General features: G+C 47.3%; 1 protein-coding gene across 1 annotated transcript in view; it reads right to left on the reverse strand.

Annotated features, from left to right (window-relative positions):
• Positions 1-8,685, reverse strand: part of GNA12 (G protein subunit alpha 12) — a 41,095-nt gene extending 32,410 nt beyond the window's left edge. Inside the window, exon 1 of the mRNA XM_066329763.1 lies at positions 8,220-8,685. Coding sequence (XP_066185860.1) covers positions 8,220-8,540 — 321 coding nt within the window. The 5' untranslated portion in view covers positions 8,541-8,685. The remainder of the gene's footprint in view (positions 1-8,219) is intronic.
• Between the last annotated feature and the right edge of the window lie 11,558 nt (positions 8,686-20,243).

Consider the following 20,243-nt stretch of genomic DNA (forward strand, 5'->3'; position numbering starts at 1 on the left):
ACCAGCTAGGGAAGAAAAAATATGAGATTTTCTCTTCCTTCTTCCCCTAATAAGTTTTAGTATGTTCAAGTCACTGCATAAATCCCTGGCATGCACAAAACCTGAATGGAATCAGACACTGATGAGATCTGCCTCATGAAGTGCCGTACCTTATACATAAGAAAACACTAAGACTAGAAATCCATGGATTTGAAAAAAAGGCAACTAAGGCATAACACACGAGAAATCTACAGGAATTACAAACCACCTGCAGAAAGGGAATAGACAAGGTCTATTCTTCTCCTTCCCCACGCCAGACAAACATGAGTTATCAAACAGCTCAAACTCAAATCCTACACAGCCCCAGCCAGCCAAATGCATTTACACAGGATGTTGGCCAAAAGCATAAATGGCCTCCAAGAGCCATGGAGAAGAATAGATGGAAGCACAGCCCAGAGAGGACTATTCGATTACATTCCAGATGCAAACCCTGGCTCCAGAAGTTTCCGAAACCAAAGGCTGCCAATAACTGGAAGAGCACACCAAAGGATCACATTGCCCTGTGCTCCCACCCGGGTTTGGCTGTGGGTTGTTTGCTCATGTCACAGACAAAGGCCGAGTTCCTCAGCCTGACACAGCACAGCTGTTTGGAGCACGCTGCTGCTCACCAGCAGGAAGGTTTTATGAGCATTTACACAAATGCTCATTGCTAGGACTGGCTCAAACACATTTTTTTCTCCTTTGCTTTTGAAAGCATCCTAGCTTTCAAAAAAAAAAAATCCAGATTCTCTTGTATTTTTGAATAATAATTAAATGAATTTGTGGGAACCATTAGAAAGGTTATCATGAGCTAATGTCTCTTGAAGCCAGAGATGTTTGGCAATAGAGGACAAGAAGTGTTGCAGTATTTAAAGAGCAGTGTGATTTAAGCACATCTTACATCTGTAGTTACACTGCTACATAAAACACAACACTCACTTTTTAAATTATTCATATGCTCCAGTACTTGAAGGATTCATTATCCTCACACCTTTCACCAGATGGACCAACCCAGAGGCCAAGTGAACACCCCTCAGTTAAGCACCAAACATAAAATTGCCTCAACAGGTTTGGGGAGCACTTGCTCATAGGCATGGCCAGGTTCTTCCATGCATACAGCAGCAGTCAAATGATCAAAAATCTGATTCAGTGCCAGGCTAGAGAGAACATGCAAACCTGCTCAGAGCTTGTATACAAATAGAAGAGTCTCCTACAGTGCATTTTCTCAAAATAATTTTAGGAAATTACTACTGGGAATGAGATCACAAACAAAGAGTAACCGTTTCACATTAAATACTACAGCAGCTATTTTCCACACTTTTACCATTGATACACGTTTAAAATCTCCAGTATCTACCTATCAGTTAGGGGCCTTATTGTCCTGAGAGAAGTGCAGAGCACTCCCTGGGGGCTCCAGGTCACAGTTAACAGTTTGCTGTCTTCTCCCAGGGCTGCAAAGCGACAGCAGCACTGCAGGCACAGGGACATTCAAACGTGTTTCCTACTGCGTGTTTCTCCTCACTGCTGTTGACAAGGAACTGGCAAAAGTCTGGGGATCTCATCTCACAGAGCCCAATCTAAATCAGAGCTCCTGCCAACAGGATTGCCCCCACCTCTGCCTGGAGATACTCCCTGGAGCCAAAGGAACAGTACAGGGTGATGCAGCCATAGGAACACAGGTCCAGCTGCAGTTTTTAAAAGTAAAGTTGCCATTGTTAGCGAATATAAGCGTATGCAATGTATGTAAATTGCTGTCTGAACACAGCAGAGAAGGTGACCTACAAACAGAGCAATAGCAAGACAATCAGATTTTTACAGCACACTATCATAGAAGCATTAACTGAGTTTTTCTTTGATCTATGTCCTTGAAGCATTACAGCCAAGCAGCAGGAGAGAACCCAATGTCACTCAGGATAAGGTTTCACATTACAGAACAGTCAAACAACAAGGGGCATCTTGCCTTGTGTTTGATAGGTTTGTCACTTGCCTGAGCCCACAATCCAGCGAGCAAACATCACCAAAAACCCGGCCATTCATATCAAAAGTGATTTCCACTGGCTGTTTTAGTTTGCTGTGAGGCCAGACACACACAAGGGTAGGGGTGGGAACGGCACCAGTTGGCCCAGTTAGACAAGGAAAAGGCTCCCCAGTTCTGCATGTCCTTTCACCACTCACAGATTCCAGTACCACCCAGGTGAGAGCAGGGTAAACAGCAAAGATGACCTACCTTCCAGCCCAGCATACAAATAAAAAATGGCAACAAAGGGGAAGTGTCATTTACCTAGTCCACAGGAACACAAATATTAAAAAACATTTGGATTAGCCACCGAGTCTCTGGATTGGGAGCAGCAGTGATGTCTGCTTGTCTGGAAACTCTGAAAAGAGTCCTTGTCTCAGACTGAACCCAGCAAAATGACGATAAATGCAGCAGAAGGAAAATACTCACTGCAAACTTTACTTGTAACTCAGCACAGGGCAGGGAGATGATGACCTCAGAGATGACGAGCGGCGCAGGACCTCACAAAAAGTTCCCAGTTAAAGCTTTCAGACTTGTATTAGCGGATTTCTCCTTGGCCTGACACCATCCCACCAATATCAGGTCACGCTTTCAACACAGGAGATGCAGCATCTGCAGCTCCAAACACACCCCTGCCCTGCTGCCCTCGTGGATTCAGTACTCAGCAGACAGGGTTTGCAGTGCCAGGATGGGACCAGCTCATGACCATCACTAGGCTGATAAATCTCAGCCAAGTGGTGGAAATTCATTTGGAAACTCTGCAGCCTCCAATTCCTTTCAGCTTCTTCCTTGTTGGAATTTGCATTGAACTTACTGTTTAGACAATGTAAACTAGAGCTTGCTCCAAAGTTTTCCTGTAAACATTTTTAACAGGGAAATTTTCTAATTTTTTTTTTTTGCCAATACTGTTTCCAAGCTAATTATCAAACTACATATATAGTTAACCAAGTGAATATAATGTAAGCTCCCAAATTTAGTCACTCCAGTGACTAAACTTTTGTCTGGAAGACATCAAAGTATGTGCCTGCAGTCTCCGGGGACTAAGTCATGTTCTGCAATACTAATGACTACATCACAAGGGCATTGTGAGCTCCACTTTGGAACAACTATGAATATTTATCATTTACTACTGACCATTTCTCCTCTTCCAGCATCTGCCATGATGAAGAGAGATTGCTGTCTCCCAGCCCAACCAAGAGACACCCCAAATGCAAAGGGACCACCAGAGTTGATGGAATTTACACTTAAGACATAGAAGATGCATCAACTAGAAGTTAGCAAGAGATCTATTGATGAAATGAACCTGGAACAGCAAGACCAACATGACTCATAAGGGGTTTTTTTTGTCTTTTCTACATAAACTAATGAATATTATTTTTCTTAATAAAATGAGCTCAGAGCAAAGATAATCAAAATTAAAAAACTGTTCTAGTACAGAACTTTAGCACTTACATATTAAATCAAAAGGAAGATATTCTAATTAACCACAGCTCCTATACTCTCCTTGTTATTCCTCTGAAAAGAAGCTGTTCCAGCAGAAAGGAGATTGACAGCTGTCCTGAGGCCAGCTACTCAAACAGCTGGATCCCAGCTCTGAAGCAACAGATGGAGCGTGACCATCATCACCTCCTAATGGGTTCCCAAACTCATTTGCATGTAAACCCAGGGAAGTGTGGAGTCCAGACGATTTAAAGGGTAACCAGCGTTTCCCTGATGTATCCCCCCGAGTCTGTGTGCCACTGCAAGAAATATGCTTCCGTTACAAATGAGTATAACTCGGTCAATTCCAAGGGTGGCTCCCAAACAAATCTGTTTCCACATCCCAGAGTTTGTCTCTGTACCTGGCTGAAACTTGAAAGCTGCAGAAGAGTTTTCTTGGTTGGTTTGTTGATGACAGGAGGTACAACCAACTTACTTCAGCCACCATAAATACAATTTGGGTACATTCAAGGTACACAGGGTTCCAGCAACAGTCCAGGTTTGGTATTAATTGCAGAAGTCTGAAGTTCTTAAAGCTGCCTTCAGCATAAGCCACTCACTTTGCTTTACTGCCACTCTTATTCCTGCAATCAAGGAGAAATTCTCTCAGGTATCCCCTCGTGTATTGCAGCTGCACTCAAAAGTCCCAAAGGACTGTTCCTCAAAGATTTTACATGTTCAGAACCTTCCCTTGTTTTTTCCCCACTCAGAGCTCACAAATGAAATTACACATAATTTCCTGTGTAGTCCTTCCCTCTGCAATTCCAGGCTTTTCAATTCCTTAGTCAATCATTATACTTCAGGCCACAAACAACAAGAAAACACCCATGGATGGACTGAAACCTTGAGCTTCTCTTTCCATTCTCAACAGGAAAAGTAACATTACCAAAAGAACTCAACAGATTATGCTTCAAGCTTTTAAAAGCTGAATTTTTCTCTCTTCAGATGGAAATCTCCCAAACAAGCTGGTGCAAGTACCACTCTGGCGCTCGCTGTAGATTGCTGTAATTATTTTCTTATGCAACTAAACCGGGTTTTTTTAAGCAGCATGATATTCACATACTTGAAACAAAAAAACATTTAGACAAGGAACATCAGAGTTGTGACTCGTTGAGTGTCTGAGCTCTTTAACTTTTATCAAAGGAAGCAAATAGAGTAGCAAGGCCAACCCATCTGTTTTGGATGGAAGCTATCAAAAGATTCCTGTAGCTACAGTTGAAAAGCATCAAAATGCTCTGTATTACCACCACGCATTGCTTAGATTTAAAACTTAAGGTACATGAAAATTTTCCAAGTTTCTCTGCGTTGCCAGAAGTCACCTTAAAATTCAGGCCTCAGCAGCCAGACAGCCCTGTCCTGGGCACTTTCCTTCTCCAGGTGGGTGTGCTGGAGCCCTGGAGCCTGTGTACTCATACCAGAACATTAACACTACTGCTTTTCACTTCAATCAACAAAAAGTTCCAAAAAGTTACTTTGAAACTTAGCCTCGATTAACAAGCAAAACCCGAGTTAACCGATGACTATTTACCTTAAACCAAAGCAAAACTCCTGTATTTGAATACCATCCCACAAATGCCAGAAAAAGCTAGCAAGGCCCCGAACCATCACCTGTACTAAATGGAAAAAGTAAATTCTGTATCATAGGTTTATTTTGCTTCAGCATTTTGTTTCTGACTAGGGTTTCCCCAAAATGGGAGATTAGAACCAGAGAGAACAGGGTAAGCAAAGAACTCGGCATTAAGAAGATATCAGAAAAGCAAGAAGGTGAAAACTCAAAATAAAGTGGAAGCTGACACTAATGTCAATTCATACATAGCAGTGTTATTTTGAAAGAGGTTTCACATCGTGTTCTCTGAAGCAGTTTCTTCACTCTCCATGAGCTGTACAGCTCCCTAAGCACTCCTGCAATAAGCACTTCAGAAATATCCAGCACTGTTAGGAGAGCAGGAATGCTCCTCCTTCAGAGAGAAGTTTAGTCATGGCTGGAAAATGAAAATTGACCATTTAATCCCAGAGATTTACACTGCATTTCTAACTCAGATCTCAGTGCTGCAGAAGCTTAGCAGGACCATTGTCTGACCAGGCCGAGGACTGTGTGGAAAAACGGGCTAAGGTTGCTGCAGCTGTACTTGACAATGTCACACAGATTTAAATGCTATTTGATAGGATCATTTCCACTTCACATTGTCCACATATAGCACTAAAAACTCATCCGAGATCTTTTACTGCCGGTCAAACACATGGTGATCTTGGCTTCATTGAGCCTTGGTGGGTGATCACTGAACTTCCTGAAAAAGTAAAAAGAACCTGTAGTCTAAACATTCTGTTATAGAAAGAGCAGCAATCACGTGCACTTGACAATTTACATTGTCAAAGAAGCTAAATAAGTTTACTTTAAACACTGGATGTTTATCCACAGAACAAAGTTTAATGGAACAGAGTATTATACAATTACCCTAAAACAAAAGCACTGACAATCACTCTGTTTTGAAAGCAGTTATTCTGTGTTGCTATTTGATTTCATCCTGATGATTGTGGCAGAATATCAAGGTGTTATCAGGTTTCTCTCTGATGAGCAAAAATGCAAACAAAACATCTACTTGCCTTCCCACCAGAAAACTCTTCTACTTCTCTTTGTTTGCTTTTCCTCCTTCTGCCTACTTTTCCCACAGTGACTATTCCCAAGCCATCCTCCAAAAACTTCTGGGTGGGAGTATAAATTGTATTCTTGTATGCAAGAGCCACCTGTGTTATCTGGAGAGGCGAGGGAAGGAAGAGTCTGACACGAACCTAAAGGAAACCCCAACCAAAACTTCACACTCCCAAATCACCACCTGCAAGGCCAAAAGGACAAACCGTATTAACCCACTTTAAAGCTACTTCCAAACTTCATTCTGAGGATTAGAAGAGTTTAAAAGATTCAACTGTTCAATAGTCCAAGAAGTGCTGTTAACTATCAGAACACCTGACTGCTATCCTGAGGACCAGGATTCTACTTTGAGCTCTGTGAATCTACCCAGGGCCATCCAGCAAACAAGTGTTTCAAGTGTGTGATCTGCCTCCCCCTCTACAAGACACAGACACTTTGCTTTCCAAAGAACACCAAGTTCTAGGGCTGGAAGCTCTACACCTTCTGCATACATGAAATATTACATCATTTTACCATAACTGCTCAGACAACTCAAAGAGGAAGGAGTCTCAGATTTTCCCATTTTCACAAACTGCTTCCCTAAAAGCTTCTGCTACTACTTGAAATTAGTAGCAGTAAAGAAATAAATCACCAAAGGACCACAATAAGCATTAAGAGCTAAAATAAGACTCCTTATTTCTAGGCATATAGGTTTAAAAATGATAACTCTCTTTGCTCATGTAACTACTATCAGAAAGAAGCTTCTGAATTTCAACTTTCTTGCAGTTAATGGGTTCCAGCCTGAAAATGGACAAAAAAAAAAGGAAAAGAAAATTAGACAACAATTTTCCTGTTCATTAACAGAAGTGAAAGCCCTTTATAGAACAGCAGCCAGTCTTAAAAACAAGAGTCATTGTATGCGTGCACTTATTAAGTGCACATAAAGCTTCTATTTAAACACAAATCTGGAAACTCAAAAGTAACTCGTTATCTTTAATTTGCACAGTTCCCTTTCCTTTAACTTCCTATGAAATCTCACAGAGACTCACAAATCCATGCCCACAAAAGAATGGAGAGGTCCTACAGAAAAATATAAGCAGGAAAGCAGCATTTCTTTTAGGGAAAGTTTATGAAGTTGAAGAGAGAAATTCTCCTGAGTGAGCTTTCTATATATCTTCAGTATTTTCTGAAACGTGATAACTTCTATCTGCACAGGGCATCCACGCTTGTATCCCTGAAAGGAACAGGACTTGTCAAGGTTGGTTTTCCCTAGTTAGGGAAATACTGGTCTGTAAACCAAAGGCTCTACCAGCAGTTTTTATAGTCTTCAGTCAATAGAGAAACAAGCTGCCAGCACTATAAAACCTGCATACACGCTGAACTAAAACTTCCCTGCAAAGGCACTAAACCAAAGTTATTTCCATTTCAGCTCCAGGTTTGATAACACCCCACACCGCCCAACTCCGCGGGCCTTCACTGCCCCATTTCCAAAGATGCACCGAGTAAAAACCACTCGCAGCCATTACATCTGGACCAGGACCTTGCTTGTCCCATCTCGGGGTGCACAGACGGGAGACACTTCGCAAAAGCAGAGAAATTTCCTCCTCATTTCTTCAACTCTTGAAGTTTCTCCAATTCCGACTTCTCGAGGATGCTCTCACAATGTTTTTTCCAGAAGGCAGGCCACACCTATATCCTCTTTCCTCTGCCTTTCCACAAAGCTTTTCTCAATCCCTTTTGCAGGGAAATTTCCTCTGAGCCCTTTTCAGGGAAGCCTGGCTCCGGGCACCGCCGGAGCGCACACTGTGCGGGGCCCCGCGGCACAAAGGCGGCCGCCGTCCCGAGCACCTGCCCCGAGCCCCCGGCCCGGGCTCAGCCGCGCCCCGGCCCCGGCTCCCGGCTCCGGCCTTTCCCCACGGCGGCTCCGGGCACGGCTCCGGCTCCGGCCTTTCCCCACGGGGCTCCGGGCACGGCCCCGGCTCCCGGCCTTTCCCCACGGCGGCTCCGGGCACGGCCCCGGCTCCCGGCGCCGCGGGCTGTGCCGGCCTCCACCATCCCGCCTCGGCCGCCCCTCACCTTGAGGATGTTCTCGTAGATGGTGGCCCGGAACTCCAGCAGCGCCTTCTGGTCGAACTCGCGGCCGTGGATGATCCGCATCTGCTTGAGGAAGGTGGACTTGCCGCTCTCGCCGGCGCCCAGCAGCAGGATCTTGACGAGGCGGCGCACGGCGCGCCGCTCCCGGGCCAGCATCGCGTCGATCTCCCGGCTCCGCCGCCGCGCCTCCCGCTCGGCATCGCGGCTCCGCTCCTTGCCGTCCCTCCGCGGCTGCTCCCCGGCGCGGCCCGCGGCCTCGGCCGGCAGCAGGCAGCGGCTCAGGGTGCGCACCACGCCGGACATGGCGGCGGCGGCCCGGCCGGAGCGCTCACAACGCCGCCGCCGAGCCCCCGAGCTCCGCCAGCATCGGGCGGAGGCCGCCGAGACGCCGCGACCGGGAGGAGGAGCAGCCGCAGCCGGGGGCTACGGGCCGGGACCGCCCATTCCTCGCTCCGGCTCGGCGGAGGGAGGGAGCGGCCGGCCGGGGGAGGGGTGGGGGCGGCGGGGCGCGGCCCGCAGGCCCTGCCCGGGGAGGGGCCGCGGCCGCTCCGAGGGGGCTGCGCGGGGCCGGCGGCGGCGGGAGGCGCCCGGAGCCCTCGGCGCGGGGTCGCGGCGGTGCCGCGGCGGGGCGGGGGACACGCGGCCCCGGCCCCTCACACAGCCAGCGCCGCCGCCCGCGCGGGGCGGAGCCCGGCCGCCCTCATTAGGCGGCAGCGCTGTCACTCCACGCATCCGTTCTGTAATTGGAGGAGCCGGCGGGCGGGGCGGGGCCAAGCGGGCGACGCGGCTCGGGGCAAGGCAGGGCGGGCAGTGCCGGGAGGGGGCGGGACTGAGGCACGAGAACCAATCAGCAGCCAGGAGGCGTAACCTCGCTTCCGGGGGGCGGGGCCTGAGGGGGGAATGGGAATGGGGGCGCCCCGCGGGACGTGACGTCACGTCAACAATACGGGGCACGGTGTGACGTCACGGCGCGCCCGGGATGACGCCAGGGGGAGCTTGGGGTCCCGAGCCGGCGGTACCGGTACTGGGGACGGTGTTTGTAACGAGTGAGTCAGAACCCAGTGGGGTTTGTTCTGACCAGGGCCACCCAACGGCCAGCTCATGCCAGTGACGTAAAAAAACGTGTCACCGCTGACGTCATCAGGGAGCACACGTCCATAGCACTGCAGATCCTCACTCAGGCAGGTTACACTGCGCAGGGGTTTGTCTCCGCAGAGCCGGCTGCCCCCAGGAGCTGGCCCCTCTCCTGTGAGATCCCAAATCCCAGGGTGGACCCCGTGCCGTGGGACACTTCAGCCCCTGTGTCCTTCCTTGCAAACACGCTGGAGCTGGGCAGTGCCGGGCCGGTGGCGTGGTGGGGATTAAAGTATCAAAGTACACGTTCGAAAGAAAATCCCCCTCGTCTTGTGATTAGGTACTGGAGGGAAAACATTTTTGGAAGCAGCTGGTGTGAGATCACTGAGCAGTGGCTGGGATCCCAGAGCTTCTGGCTGCAGAATGAAATCACAAAAGACAGGCACATGTCCGCAGTTCTATGAGATTATTTGTCCTTTCTGCATTACTTCTGTCCGTGCTTCCAATTATTTTTGCCACAGACATCTATAGACATCTATTCCAGTTTAAATTTCTGAATATTTATCCTCCCCAGGCCTGTTCCAAACACGGGGTAGGTGACACAGGTAGAGAGAGCTGAGAGAAACTACTAGAATGACTGGGATTTTATAGAATATTAAGGATGCTAAGAATCACTGAATGGATTTGGGTTGGCAAGGACCTTAAAAAATCTTCTCTCGTTTCACTCCCTGCCATGGGGACACCTTCCCCTATCCCAGGTTGCTCCAAGCCTCATCTAATCTGACCAGGGACACTTCCAGGGATGGGGCAGCCACAACTTCTCTGGGCACCCTGTGCCAGGGCCTCAGCACCCTCACAGGGAACAATTTCTTCCTAATATCCAATTTAAACCCACCTCTCTTCAGCCTAAGGCTATTCCCCCTTGTCCTATCACCACCCTGTCAAAAGTTCCTCTCCAGCCTCCTTGTAGGCATTGAGACATCTTAAAAAATCAGGGAGTCACAGATTTTAAACAACAACAACCACAAAAATTAAAGAAAACCCTTCATGGAAGTGAGAATCCTGTGTGAGGATTAATCCCACAGAGGTGCTGTTGTCAATTCTTCCCCAAAAGAAAAACTCTTGGCAAGAAGAGACATTTCAAAGCACGTTTAGATACTGGAGATTTCAGGAGACCAGCACAAACCCCTCATTCCTGAGCCATTCACTACAGCAGCTTTCTTGGGCAGTCTCCTTTCCACGGTGTTCCGTGGGGCCGCAGTTGGAGCTGGGGAGCGGCTGGTTCCGCAGAGCGCTGCTGTAGTTCAGGAGTTCCCCGCTGGATGGCACGGTTACCCCGCCGGAGCCGCGGCCCCGCTGGGACCGGGACAGCGCCGAGCCCCGAGCCTGAACCCCGAGCCCTGAACCCCGAGTCTGAACCCCGAGCCCTGAACCCCGAGCCCTGAACCCCGAGCTCTGAACCCCGAGCCCCGAGCCCTGAACCCCGAGCTCTGAACCCCGAGCCCTGAACCCCGAGCTCTGAACCGCGAGCCTGAGCCCCGAGCCTGAACCCTGAACCCCGAGCCCTGAACCCCGAGCTCTAAACCCTGAACCCCGAGCCCTGAACCCCGAGCCCTGAACCGCCGAGCCCTGAACCCTGAACCCCGAGCTCTGAACCCTGAACCCCCGAGCCCTGAACCCTGAACCCCGAGCCCTGAACCCTGAACCCCCGAGCCCTGAACCCCGAGCCTGAACCCCCGAGCCCTGAACCCTGAACACCCGAGGCCTGAACCCCGAGCCCTGAACCCCGAACTCTGAACCCTGAGCCTGAACCCTGAACCCCGAGCCCTGAACCCTGAACCCCGAGCCTGAACCCTGAACCCCCGAGCCCTGAACCCCGAGCCTGAGCCCTGAACCCTGAGCCCTGAACCCTGAACCCCGAGCCTGAGCCCTGAACCTCGAACCCCGAGCCTGAACCCCGAGCCCTGAACCCTGTGTCCCCGAGCCCTGAGCCCTGTGTCCCCGAGCTTCGCTGCAGCTGGGCGCTCAGGACTCCCGCTGGAATCTACAGATGTTGAACTGCCTGGAAATCAGCCCCCATGGAAGTGTGGAGTGCCCAGATGGGCGTTTCTAAAGAGCTCGCTTTGTCCTGCCCCAGTGGCTTTGTCTGTGCCCTACCAGAGGTCCTCTTCAGGCTTCGGAGGTGCTGAGGCGTTATGGCAGAGGGTTCAGTAACTGTGAAGTCCCACTCCAGGGACAGACCTGCTTCATCTGGGAGAGGGAAATTGTGGAATACAATAAACTAATCGAATAAACCAGACGTCCTTGGTTCTCCGTGCGTTCATCTATGAAAGCAGCGTTCAACAGCTCCCATGTGATTGTCCCAGGGCAGAGGCGCAGCGCTCGCTCTCTGCCCCTCTCCATCCCCCGGAGCGCTGAGGTTCCTCAAGCCCCGCTGCCGATCTGCTCCCAAAGCAGAATTCTCTTTGCTGCTGTGGCTCTGCGGCAGCCGGGGCTGGTCTCACCGCCCGGGACAGTCCTCACTGACGGCCCTGCAGGGGCTGTGTCGTGGGCCTGGAGGTGAAAGTGTCCCTGGTGAGAGACAGGTTTGTTCTCAGCCTCACAGAACTCCCTTTCCCCTTTTCCTTATTGTCTGTCCAGCTCCATGCTTCAGGATTTCTGCTTCACCTCCCTTCTTTGGGCTTAGACTGGAAACAACTTACATTGATGCAAAATTATATAAAGCAATATCAATTACTTCATTTTTCTATTATTTTATCTTCTCAGTTTTCCTTTTTAACTTTTCCCCCTCTATTTCTACTCTGTTTTCCTCTTTCCCATCTCTGTTTCTTCCTTAAACTCTTGTTCTCTTTCTGCAGATCGTGCAGCTGCTTCTATTCCTTCCTCTTTAATCTCCCACAGAGAGAGGGAAAAGACTAAAGGATGGAAGAGAACCGAGAACTGGAGGATAGAAAGAAAGGGCCAGTGAGGGAAACATGATTTCCATTTCCCCCCTTGGCTACAAAGCAACTGAATCATGAGCAGAAAGATGGGGGCCTCCTGGGGGAAAGGAGAATAAATTTTTGGGGCTGTGGCTCTGAGAACATGTTCAGATGAAAGCTGGAAGGGTGTCTGGCAGCAGGAGAAGGCGGTGAGCTGTTTGTGCACGAAGACCTGACTGCAGATGGGAGTGACAGCAGGAGGCCAAGTGGGGAGGAGCTGCTGCCTCTGGAGCTGAGGGTGCAGCTGATGGAGTTTGTATCAAAAACTGACTGTTTTTGATTCCATAGCCCACTCCTGGGCCATGGCTGCTGCTTCCCTGAGTGCCACCACACACCAGCACTGCCACAAAGAGCGTTTTGCTCAGTGAAACTGGGAAGCAAATAAGCCACGAGGAAGATTTGCCTCTGCTGCAGTAGTAGCACCTTGCAGCAATGCCAGAGCTACTGCAAATGCAAGGAAAACTCCAGAGTTTAGGCTGAAGATCTGAGGATCTTTACAGGGCAGCAAGGAAAGGTGTGCAGTGATGGAATCACACAAAGTCATAAATCACCCACCCCGTGCTGGGTGAGCAAACTGAGTCAGAATATTGAGCTGCTGCTCCCACAGGGCAGGTGCACTCCTGGCTTAGCCTGGGTGATTCGAAGATGTCTGGGCCCTTGAATTGCTCATTGTGCATTCAGGCAGCAAAGCCTGTAGTTCTGAAGAGCATTTATGATCTAAACTCCTTTTGCTGCTTCTCTGTTGAGACTGTGACTCTCTTTGCCTGAGGAGGTGCTGGAGTTTATGTGCACTTCAAGCCTTACCTAAGCTGGTAGTTTTGTCGTGTTAAAAGTGCCATGTTCTGCTTATTGCATTCTCGAGGTTTTATATGGCTTTTTCAATGGCCTTCTCTCTGCACACTCCCCATGGCAGAATGAAAAAGTGCAGAGAGGCAAAGGGAATAACATTCTCCTGCACAGGAATGAACAAGAGCAGTTCAAACAGATCAACCATTTTCTAGCAACATCATTAAGTATATGGGAACCTTCTGGTACTAAAGTATTAGGTTTTCTGCTGTAGGTATTGAACCCTTGGCTGGTTGTTATCTGCTAGACTTTATGATCCCTATTCTATCCTCTTTCCGAGAGATCCCAATTTTTTGAAGTGCTTGCAGTCTTAACGCTTGTGAAGCCAAAGAAAACTGAAGTAGTTTGGCATCTCTAAAGAAAACAATCCACTTTCGAGTGAATTTGTATCTCAGTATTTGCCTTGTTCCTTTTAATACCACCAGAAGGGCTGAGAAAATGGGGTTTGTTCAGCCTTGAGAAAAGGTTGAGGGGAGACCTTATCACCACATTCCAGTATTTAAAGGGTGGCTACAAAGAAGATTGTAGCCGTCTTTACCAGGAGTCACATGGAAAGGACAGGGGGAATGAGTACAAGTTATTCCTGGGGAGATTCTGACTGGACACAAGAGGAAAAATTTTCACAATGAGAACAGTCATTGGAATAATCTCCCCAGAGAAGTGGTGGATTCCCCAGTATTGGACACTTTAAAGGTTCAGCTGGGCAGGGTGCTGGGACATCTTGTCTAGATCAATCTTTTGCCAAGAAAGGCTGGACAGGATGATCCTTGAGATCCCTTCCAACCTGGGGAGGAACTCTATGATTTCAGTGTGTTCTGATTTTTAATGATATTTTCTTTCCCCTTTGATAGCTCTGTGAATCCAGAGGCTGCAGAACCTTTGGTTCATACTGTTTGTGAGTCCTCTTGCAGTGGATTCTCTTGCAGTGGCCCAGCCCAGCTGCCACCAAACAGTCAAAATGCCAAATTATGTCAAAGCAATTACTCCTGCTCCTCTTATTAAATTGGCAGCCACTATTTTTTCTTTTCCGTGTGGTATTTTCATCTTCTGTCCCACAGAAGACACATTACTCATATACATAAAACATGTGAGTCGTGACACGTCATGGAGTTAATTTTCACTATTTTCAGACTGCTTGACAGCAGCCTGTTCTCCTTCATTAAACACCAGCCAGAGAGTGGATTGGTTTACTATCAAAACACAAACCCTCATATTAATCCACAAACAATTAATTATTGAGAGAAGACAAGCATATTTTGAACCCAGGCTGTGACTTTCCTACTTATTTCATGCAACGAGGTATGATCTGTGTAATTCCAGGCATGTCCTGCCAAGCATCCTGCAGTTCTTAGTGAAGATTGGAAATTAGGGAAAAATCCTTTCCTGTGAGGCCCTGGAACAGAGAAGCTGTGGCTGCTCCATCCCTGGAAATGTCCAAGGCCAGGTTGGACAGGGTTTGGAGCAACCTGGGATAGGGGAAGGTGTCCCTGCCATGGCAGGGGGTGGAACAAGGTACGATTTAAGGTCCTCTCCAACCCAAACCATTCTGGGATTCTGTGAAGTTACTGTGATTACCCCCCAGGGCGATGACTCTTGATTCTGAGAGTGAAGAAAGATCAGAAATGGAGGTTCTGCTCCAAGGTGTTTCCTCAGAGGGCACAGAACTTGGGACTTTGGGATCTGTGTGGGATTCCCTCAGCTTCTGAGTTTGTAATCTTGGGACACGTTCCTGCAGCAAAAGGGACAGAAGAGGCTCGTGCTGCCTCGAGTGCTCTTGGGGTACAGAAAAACTTGGCATTGCAGAAACAAAAGCAGATCTAAGTCCTGAAAGCATTTGGGCCTGTGATTTTGAGTACAAAAGGCTCTAGCAATAAGTAGCTTTGTCAGCTTAGGTGCGTTTTGTTTAGTCATCTATGCCATAAAAAGTCATCAGAAAACAAGATGAGTGACGTTAAGAGGGGGAAGAAAAGGGCACAAATCTATAAATTGCACAAACAAAGCCAAAGCCCTGGGAGCAGAACCTCACACATTTGCTGCCAAGCTATGTCCATTTTTTTCCTGCATTGTTTTTAAAATGACTTTTCATCTGGTGATGCAGAGCCAAATATCTCCATGGGTAGCATGTATCTCCCCAAACTCGTCAGAAATTAGCAAGCCTTAATAAAATTTATGCATGGCTTGCTATTGCAGTTCCACATCTAAAGGGAAAACAGATGTTCTCTTTAGTTATTCTCTTCATGTCCGAGGGAAAGCTGTTGGTTACAGTTTGTTTTTAAAAAGGCTGGTGCTGAAAAGGTTACAAATGATGCAATTTTTGCAATCCTGCTCCGGCTCTCTGTGAACCTGTATTGCTGAGGTGACACTTGCAGATGCCTGTCACCCACTTAGCAACCTCGTATTTCTTAACACCTCCACTGTAGGATGAATAAATGGAACAGAGCTCCCAGTGTTTGCTGAGATCACTAACAGGGTGGTGGGCCAGGCTGGGCTGAATCCACCGTGAGGTTCCTCAGCCTGGGCTGGTGTCAGAGGTGAGGCAGAAGGATGGATGGTGCATCTGAAATCTGTCATTAGACATGCCACTGAACGGGCTCCTCAAGGTTCAGCAGGAAGAAGGCAGCCTGGATTCTTTCCCTCCCTCACCTGGCTCCCTCACTGAGCACACGTTCACGCTGCCCACAGCATTCCCACTCACATTGCACGTGGGGAATCTTTGCTCTTCCCAGTTATTTCCACAAATATTTCCAAGATGTGCAGAAAACGCTGGCACCTGAAGGAGTTTGCCCCTGCAAACATGGATGCATGCATGCATGTATATCTGAAATTCATATTTTATTTTTGCAGAAGCGTGTCATACACACAGCCTTTCAAAATGCTAATATTTGTTTGCTTCTACAACATATTTATTCACTGCCCCCTGAACGATGGATCCCAAGCCTTTATTCCTCTGCAGCTACCAAGTGGACATTGGTATAAAAATCTGATCCCTATCCACAAAAAAATATTCCAAAAGAACAGCAAATGCAGTAAATTGTAGACATTGGTTTAATACCCTTTCTAAGTGTTTATTCAAACAATCCTTTCTAGCCTGTGAATATTCATGGTCTTACAATTAAAACGAAGGATAAACACTCACACCACACCTAAATGAGACGACCAGCTAATTTAGGAATTATTGCTCTCCCAAAAATGGAGAAGGAATAGGCTCTGTCACTTAAAGAAACGATAGCAAATGATGCAAAACCCAGGTGGCAGGAATGCAGAGAAGAGCTGGCAGGAGCTAACCAGATGAGTGATCAGCATTTTATTCAGACAGTGTTTCAGCGTCCACCCAGAGGAGATTAAGTATCCTGTCCTCTCAGTGCAGAGAAGGAGAAATAAATCAGGTTTTACCACAAGTAGGGTGGCAGGGAGTTAATTAGGAATGGAAAAAATATATTTCAGTTTGAAAAGGAATAAAAAAAAATGGACAAACGAAGGAATTAAAATACACTGAAAACATGTTGGAACCCACCTGGGAGGCTGACTGAGAATCCTGCCGGGGATCTGCAGCCACAGGGGACTGACACAACAGGTGATGCTGACAGCTCTCTGAAAGCTGCAGTCCAGCAGCCAAATGCTGCTGCTCTCAGTTGTTATATGAAAGCAGACATTTCCCATGGCCTGTCTCATGTCAGAGTCTTTCCAACCACAAAGTGCACAAAAAAAACCAAGGTTGAATAAAGAAATAAAAGAACCTTCGTTTTCTTCTTAATGCAGTTTTTAAAAACCACAACCCTCGTTAAAGTCAACAGGAATTTGCTCCACATCTCTTCTAATTTGCCTCCCAGGATTTGTGCAAAACTAGAAGATGACAGATTCTGCTATTAGAACAAGCAAAACTACACCAGGAAATTAGCAGGAGCCACAAGCAGCAGAGCAGTGGCGAAACCACCTTATTGCCCCGTGTTCAGTGATTCCCATTAATGATTTAACAGCAAAGGTCAATTAAATGAGTGGTAGATACTGCTGCCCGCTGGCTGTGCCTCTGCTCTGTGTTCTTGGAGCACGTGGACACGGGTTTGCTAAAGCAGGAGAAGCTTCCAAAGGCAATGTACCATTTCCCTCCGGCCTGATCCGAGCTTAGCTGTGCCTGGGGCATCTCCTCTGCTCCTAACGAGGATCAGTTCCAAACCAGGGCTGCCTGTGCCTTTCTGCCAGCTGAAGGACAGTGTTTCTGGGAGGTGGAAAGACTTCTCTATCCCTTTGGGATTAAACCCTGGGTACCAGGGGGGTTTGGGGGGCACGTTGCCTTGCAGGAGGCTGGCTGTCAGCTGAGAGGCGACACTCACCTCTGTGAAAAATGGCCCAGGGCCTGCTCCATGCCATTCCAGAGCCCTTCTTGCCAGGAATGCCGTGGGCTGCAGGTCACTGCTCAAGAGGAAAGGCTTGGATGTGAATGAATGCATGAACATGGCTCCTGGCTGAAATATTTAATCAATGTGGAAGTGACTTTGTGCCACCAGTGAATATCAGCATTTCTCATTTTGGGTAAAAGCTGGGAGTCACATTCCAACAATATATTCAGAAGGCATCAATATATTCAGATTGCATCCACTGATGCAGGAGCAGAGGCTGTGGTCAATCACCATCCTGGTAATTTAGGAGAGTGCAGAAGAAGGAGTGCTGGCTTTTGAGTGTCTCCATGTTTGTTATTTATACACCATGTCATCTGGAGCTGGCTGTTTGCTTGTAGCTTTGGGCTGACAGTTCCCTGATTCCAAAGGCAATTCAGCCCCTGACATAAAGCAGAGGAACAATGCAGAGTTCCTGTAAAACAACAGTGCTCCCCCCACTGCTGTCAGAATGCAGGGATTAGATGCAGAATAATGCAGTCCCTGATCAAACCTGCAGCTGTAATTCAACCTCTGGACAGTGCTGATGCCATAAATTTGGGAAGAAAGTGCAGCTCTGGCGATTTGTGAACAAGAGCTGGTGAGTCCAATTGAATTACAGTTGTGGGAGCAGCCGGGATCCCCCTGCACCGAATCATTGCTAATGAGAGCCAGAGAGTGATTACTTACAACTTTAATGAAATTGGATTTTAATTTATACCCTTGGCTAGAAGAAGAAAGAAACATACATTGAATATTTGGGGGTGACAGGGCGAAAGTATGAACAGAAACCCAAAATATACAGATGGACAATGCATTCTCCTGGAAGAGAGGAGATAAAGTTTTATCTTCAAAAATAAATTCCTATTTAAGGAAACAGTTGTGATACAGTGAGGACTGAATAAAGCTATTCTGTATCACAGTTCTGGTGATGAAAGAGCTCAGAAAGGAAATGCTCAGAAAGGTTTTCTCTAAACCATTTATGATGCTCAGAAGAAGAGGTACTGTTGAGCTGATTCTCAAACCATCACTGCCCATTCTGTAGGCAGGAAATCAGGAGAATGGCAACCATAAGCACCACTGACATATTCCAATCAAACAATCCCATGGAACCCTTTCTGAGCAAGTCTTCCAATTTCAGCACTGAGTGGTTATTCACTACTGGAAGGGAAAACATAATTAACATTAAATACTGGTTTCAGTAGAATTCTCTTTCTTGCCGCTTCCCATCACTCTGGAGGTATCACTCTGCTATTTTAATACCTTTTTTAATATTGCACCTTTTCTGCTGGTGCTACAGTAGAGACCTAGGGAGGTTAAGAAAAGTGGTTTATGAAGTTTGCTTCAGATATGGAAATGTGAGGAGAGAGAGAGGCAAAACAGAGAACTTGAGTGAGGAACACAAAATGGATGAATAAGGGAGCAGTTGTGGCTTACAACACAGACCACACAAGTTTTGGGACTCGCAATATGAATCTGCAATTGGAGGATGATTAGGAAGGTGTGGGATGTGCCGTGGAAGGTCTGAGACATGGGACTTGCAGCCAGGGTCACTCCAATCAGGCAGAGTATGGAGAGGCGCTGAAAAATGTTCAGACTTTTGACTTTACATTCATTTCACAGAAGGTAAATCAATATCTCTTCACCCCAGTGCACTTGTGTCATATGGCTTTCTGTTACAAGGTGACCAGGGCTCGGACATGTCTCTTCTGAACTGAAAACAGCTTAATCCAAAGGGATTTTTTTTTCTGAAAAATGTCTAAAGCACTGCATTACCTCATGCCACGAGGTGGTGGGATCCAGCCCAGTATTTCATGAGCAACTTCACAATCAGCAAAAGGAACAATTACTACTGCAATTTTAAAACAGGCACATTGAGTGGGAATTCAGTGCTGTTTGCACATATTAAACTATTTTCTTAAAAGGAGATTTTCCAGACAAGAGGAGATATTCAAAGACATGGGGGGTGTTCTAGTGGGAGCAATGTTAAAGAAGAGGTGGCTAATGGCAAAGGGTCTTCAAAAATCCTTCAAAAACTCCTTTCCCATTGAAGTGGATTGTGGTGCACACTCACCAGCCTCACATGCCCTCACTGATGTAGGGAGTCAAAGCTGTTTCCTGCCACCACTGGAGGGAGACCTTATTCCTTCAAAGAGCTGTAAAACTTCGGCTGCCAGGCTGCACTTCAGTAAGGAAGAATGCAAAATAATCTGGAGAAATACAGCTGCTGAATTTGATCCAGGCTGGACACGGTAAATCACAGGTTCTAATAACAATAATAATGCAGCACGAATGAAACAGTGCCAGATTAACAGAGATACTTAATGTTTCCACTCTGATCAATACTGCTCAAGTGAGTCTGCTCCAGGTGTCTGAACTGAGTCCTGGTTAAATCCACCACCAGTGTCTGTACATTCCCTTCCCTCCTTCCTCGCCCCCTCCCCTCACTCTCAGGCTGTGCTTGCAGAAGAATTTAACTCAGGCTATTTACTCACCCTTTATCTCACTGTGACCTTAAGTGTGGCCAAAAAATGCTCCAAAAAAATAGGAATGGCTTCATTTTCATCTTCACTTAACCCCTACTGGCCCTGTGGCCCATTTTACAGTTACTCAATTACCTCCACTGCTACTGAAAAAAAACCAAATACCAAAAAGCTGGGAGAAAATAATTTTTTGGTGCAGCTCAAGGTCATTGACAGCAGGAGGACAGGGAGCCAGCAAGGTCCAAGTCA

Source organism: Sylvia atricapilla, chromosome 15, assembly GCF_009819655.1.
Source record: "Sylvia atricapilla isolate bSylAtr1 chromosome 15, bSylAtr1.pri, whole genome shotgun sequence".
Classification (NCBI taxonomy): domain Eukaryota; kingdom Metazoa; phylum Chordata; class Aves; order Passeriformes; family Sylviidae; genus Sylvia; species Sylvia atricapilla.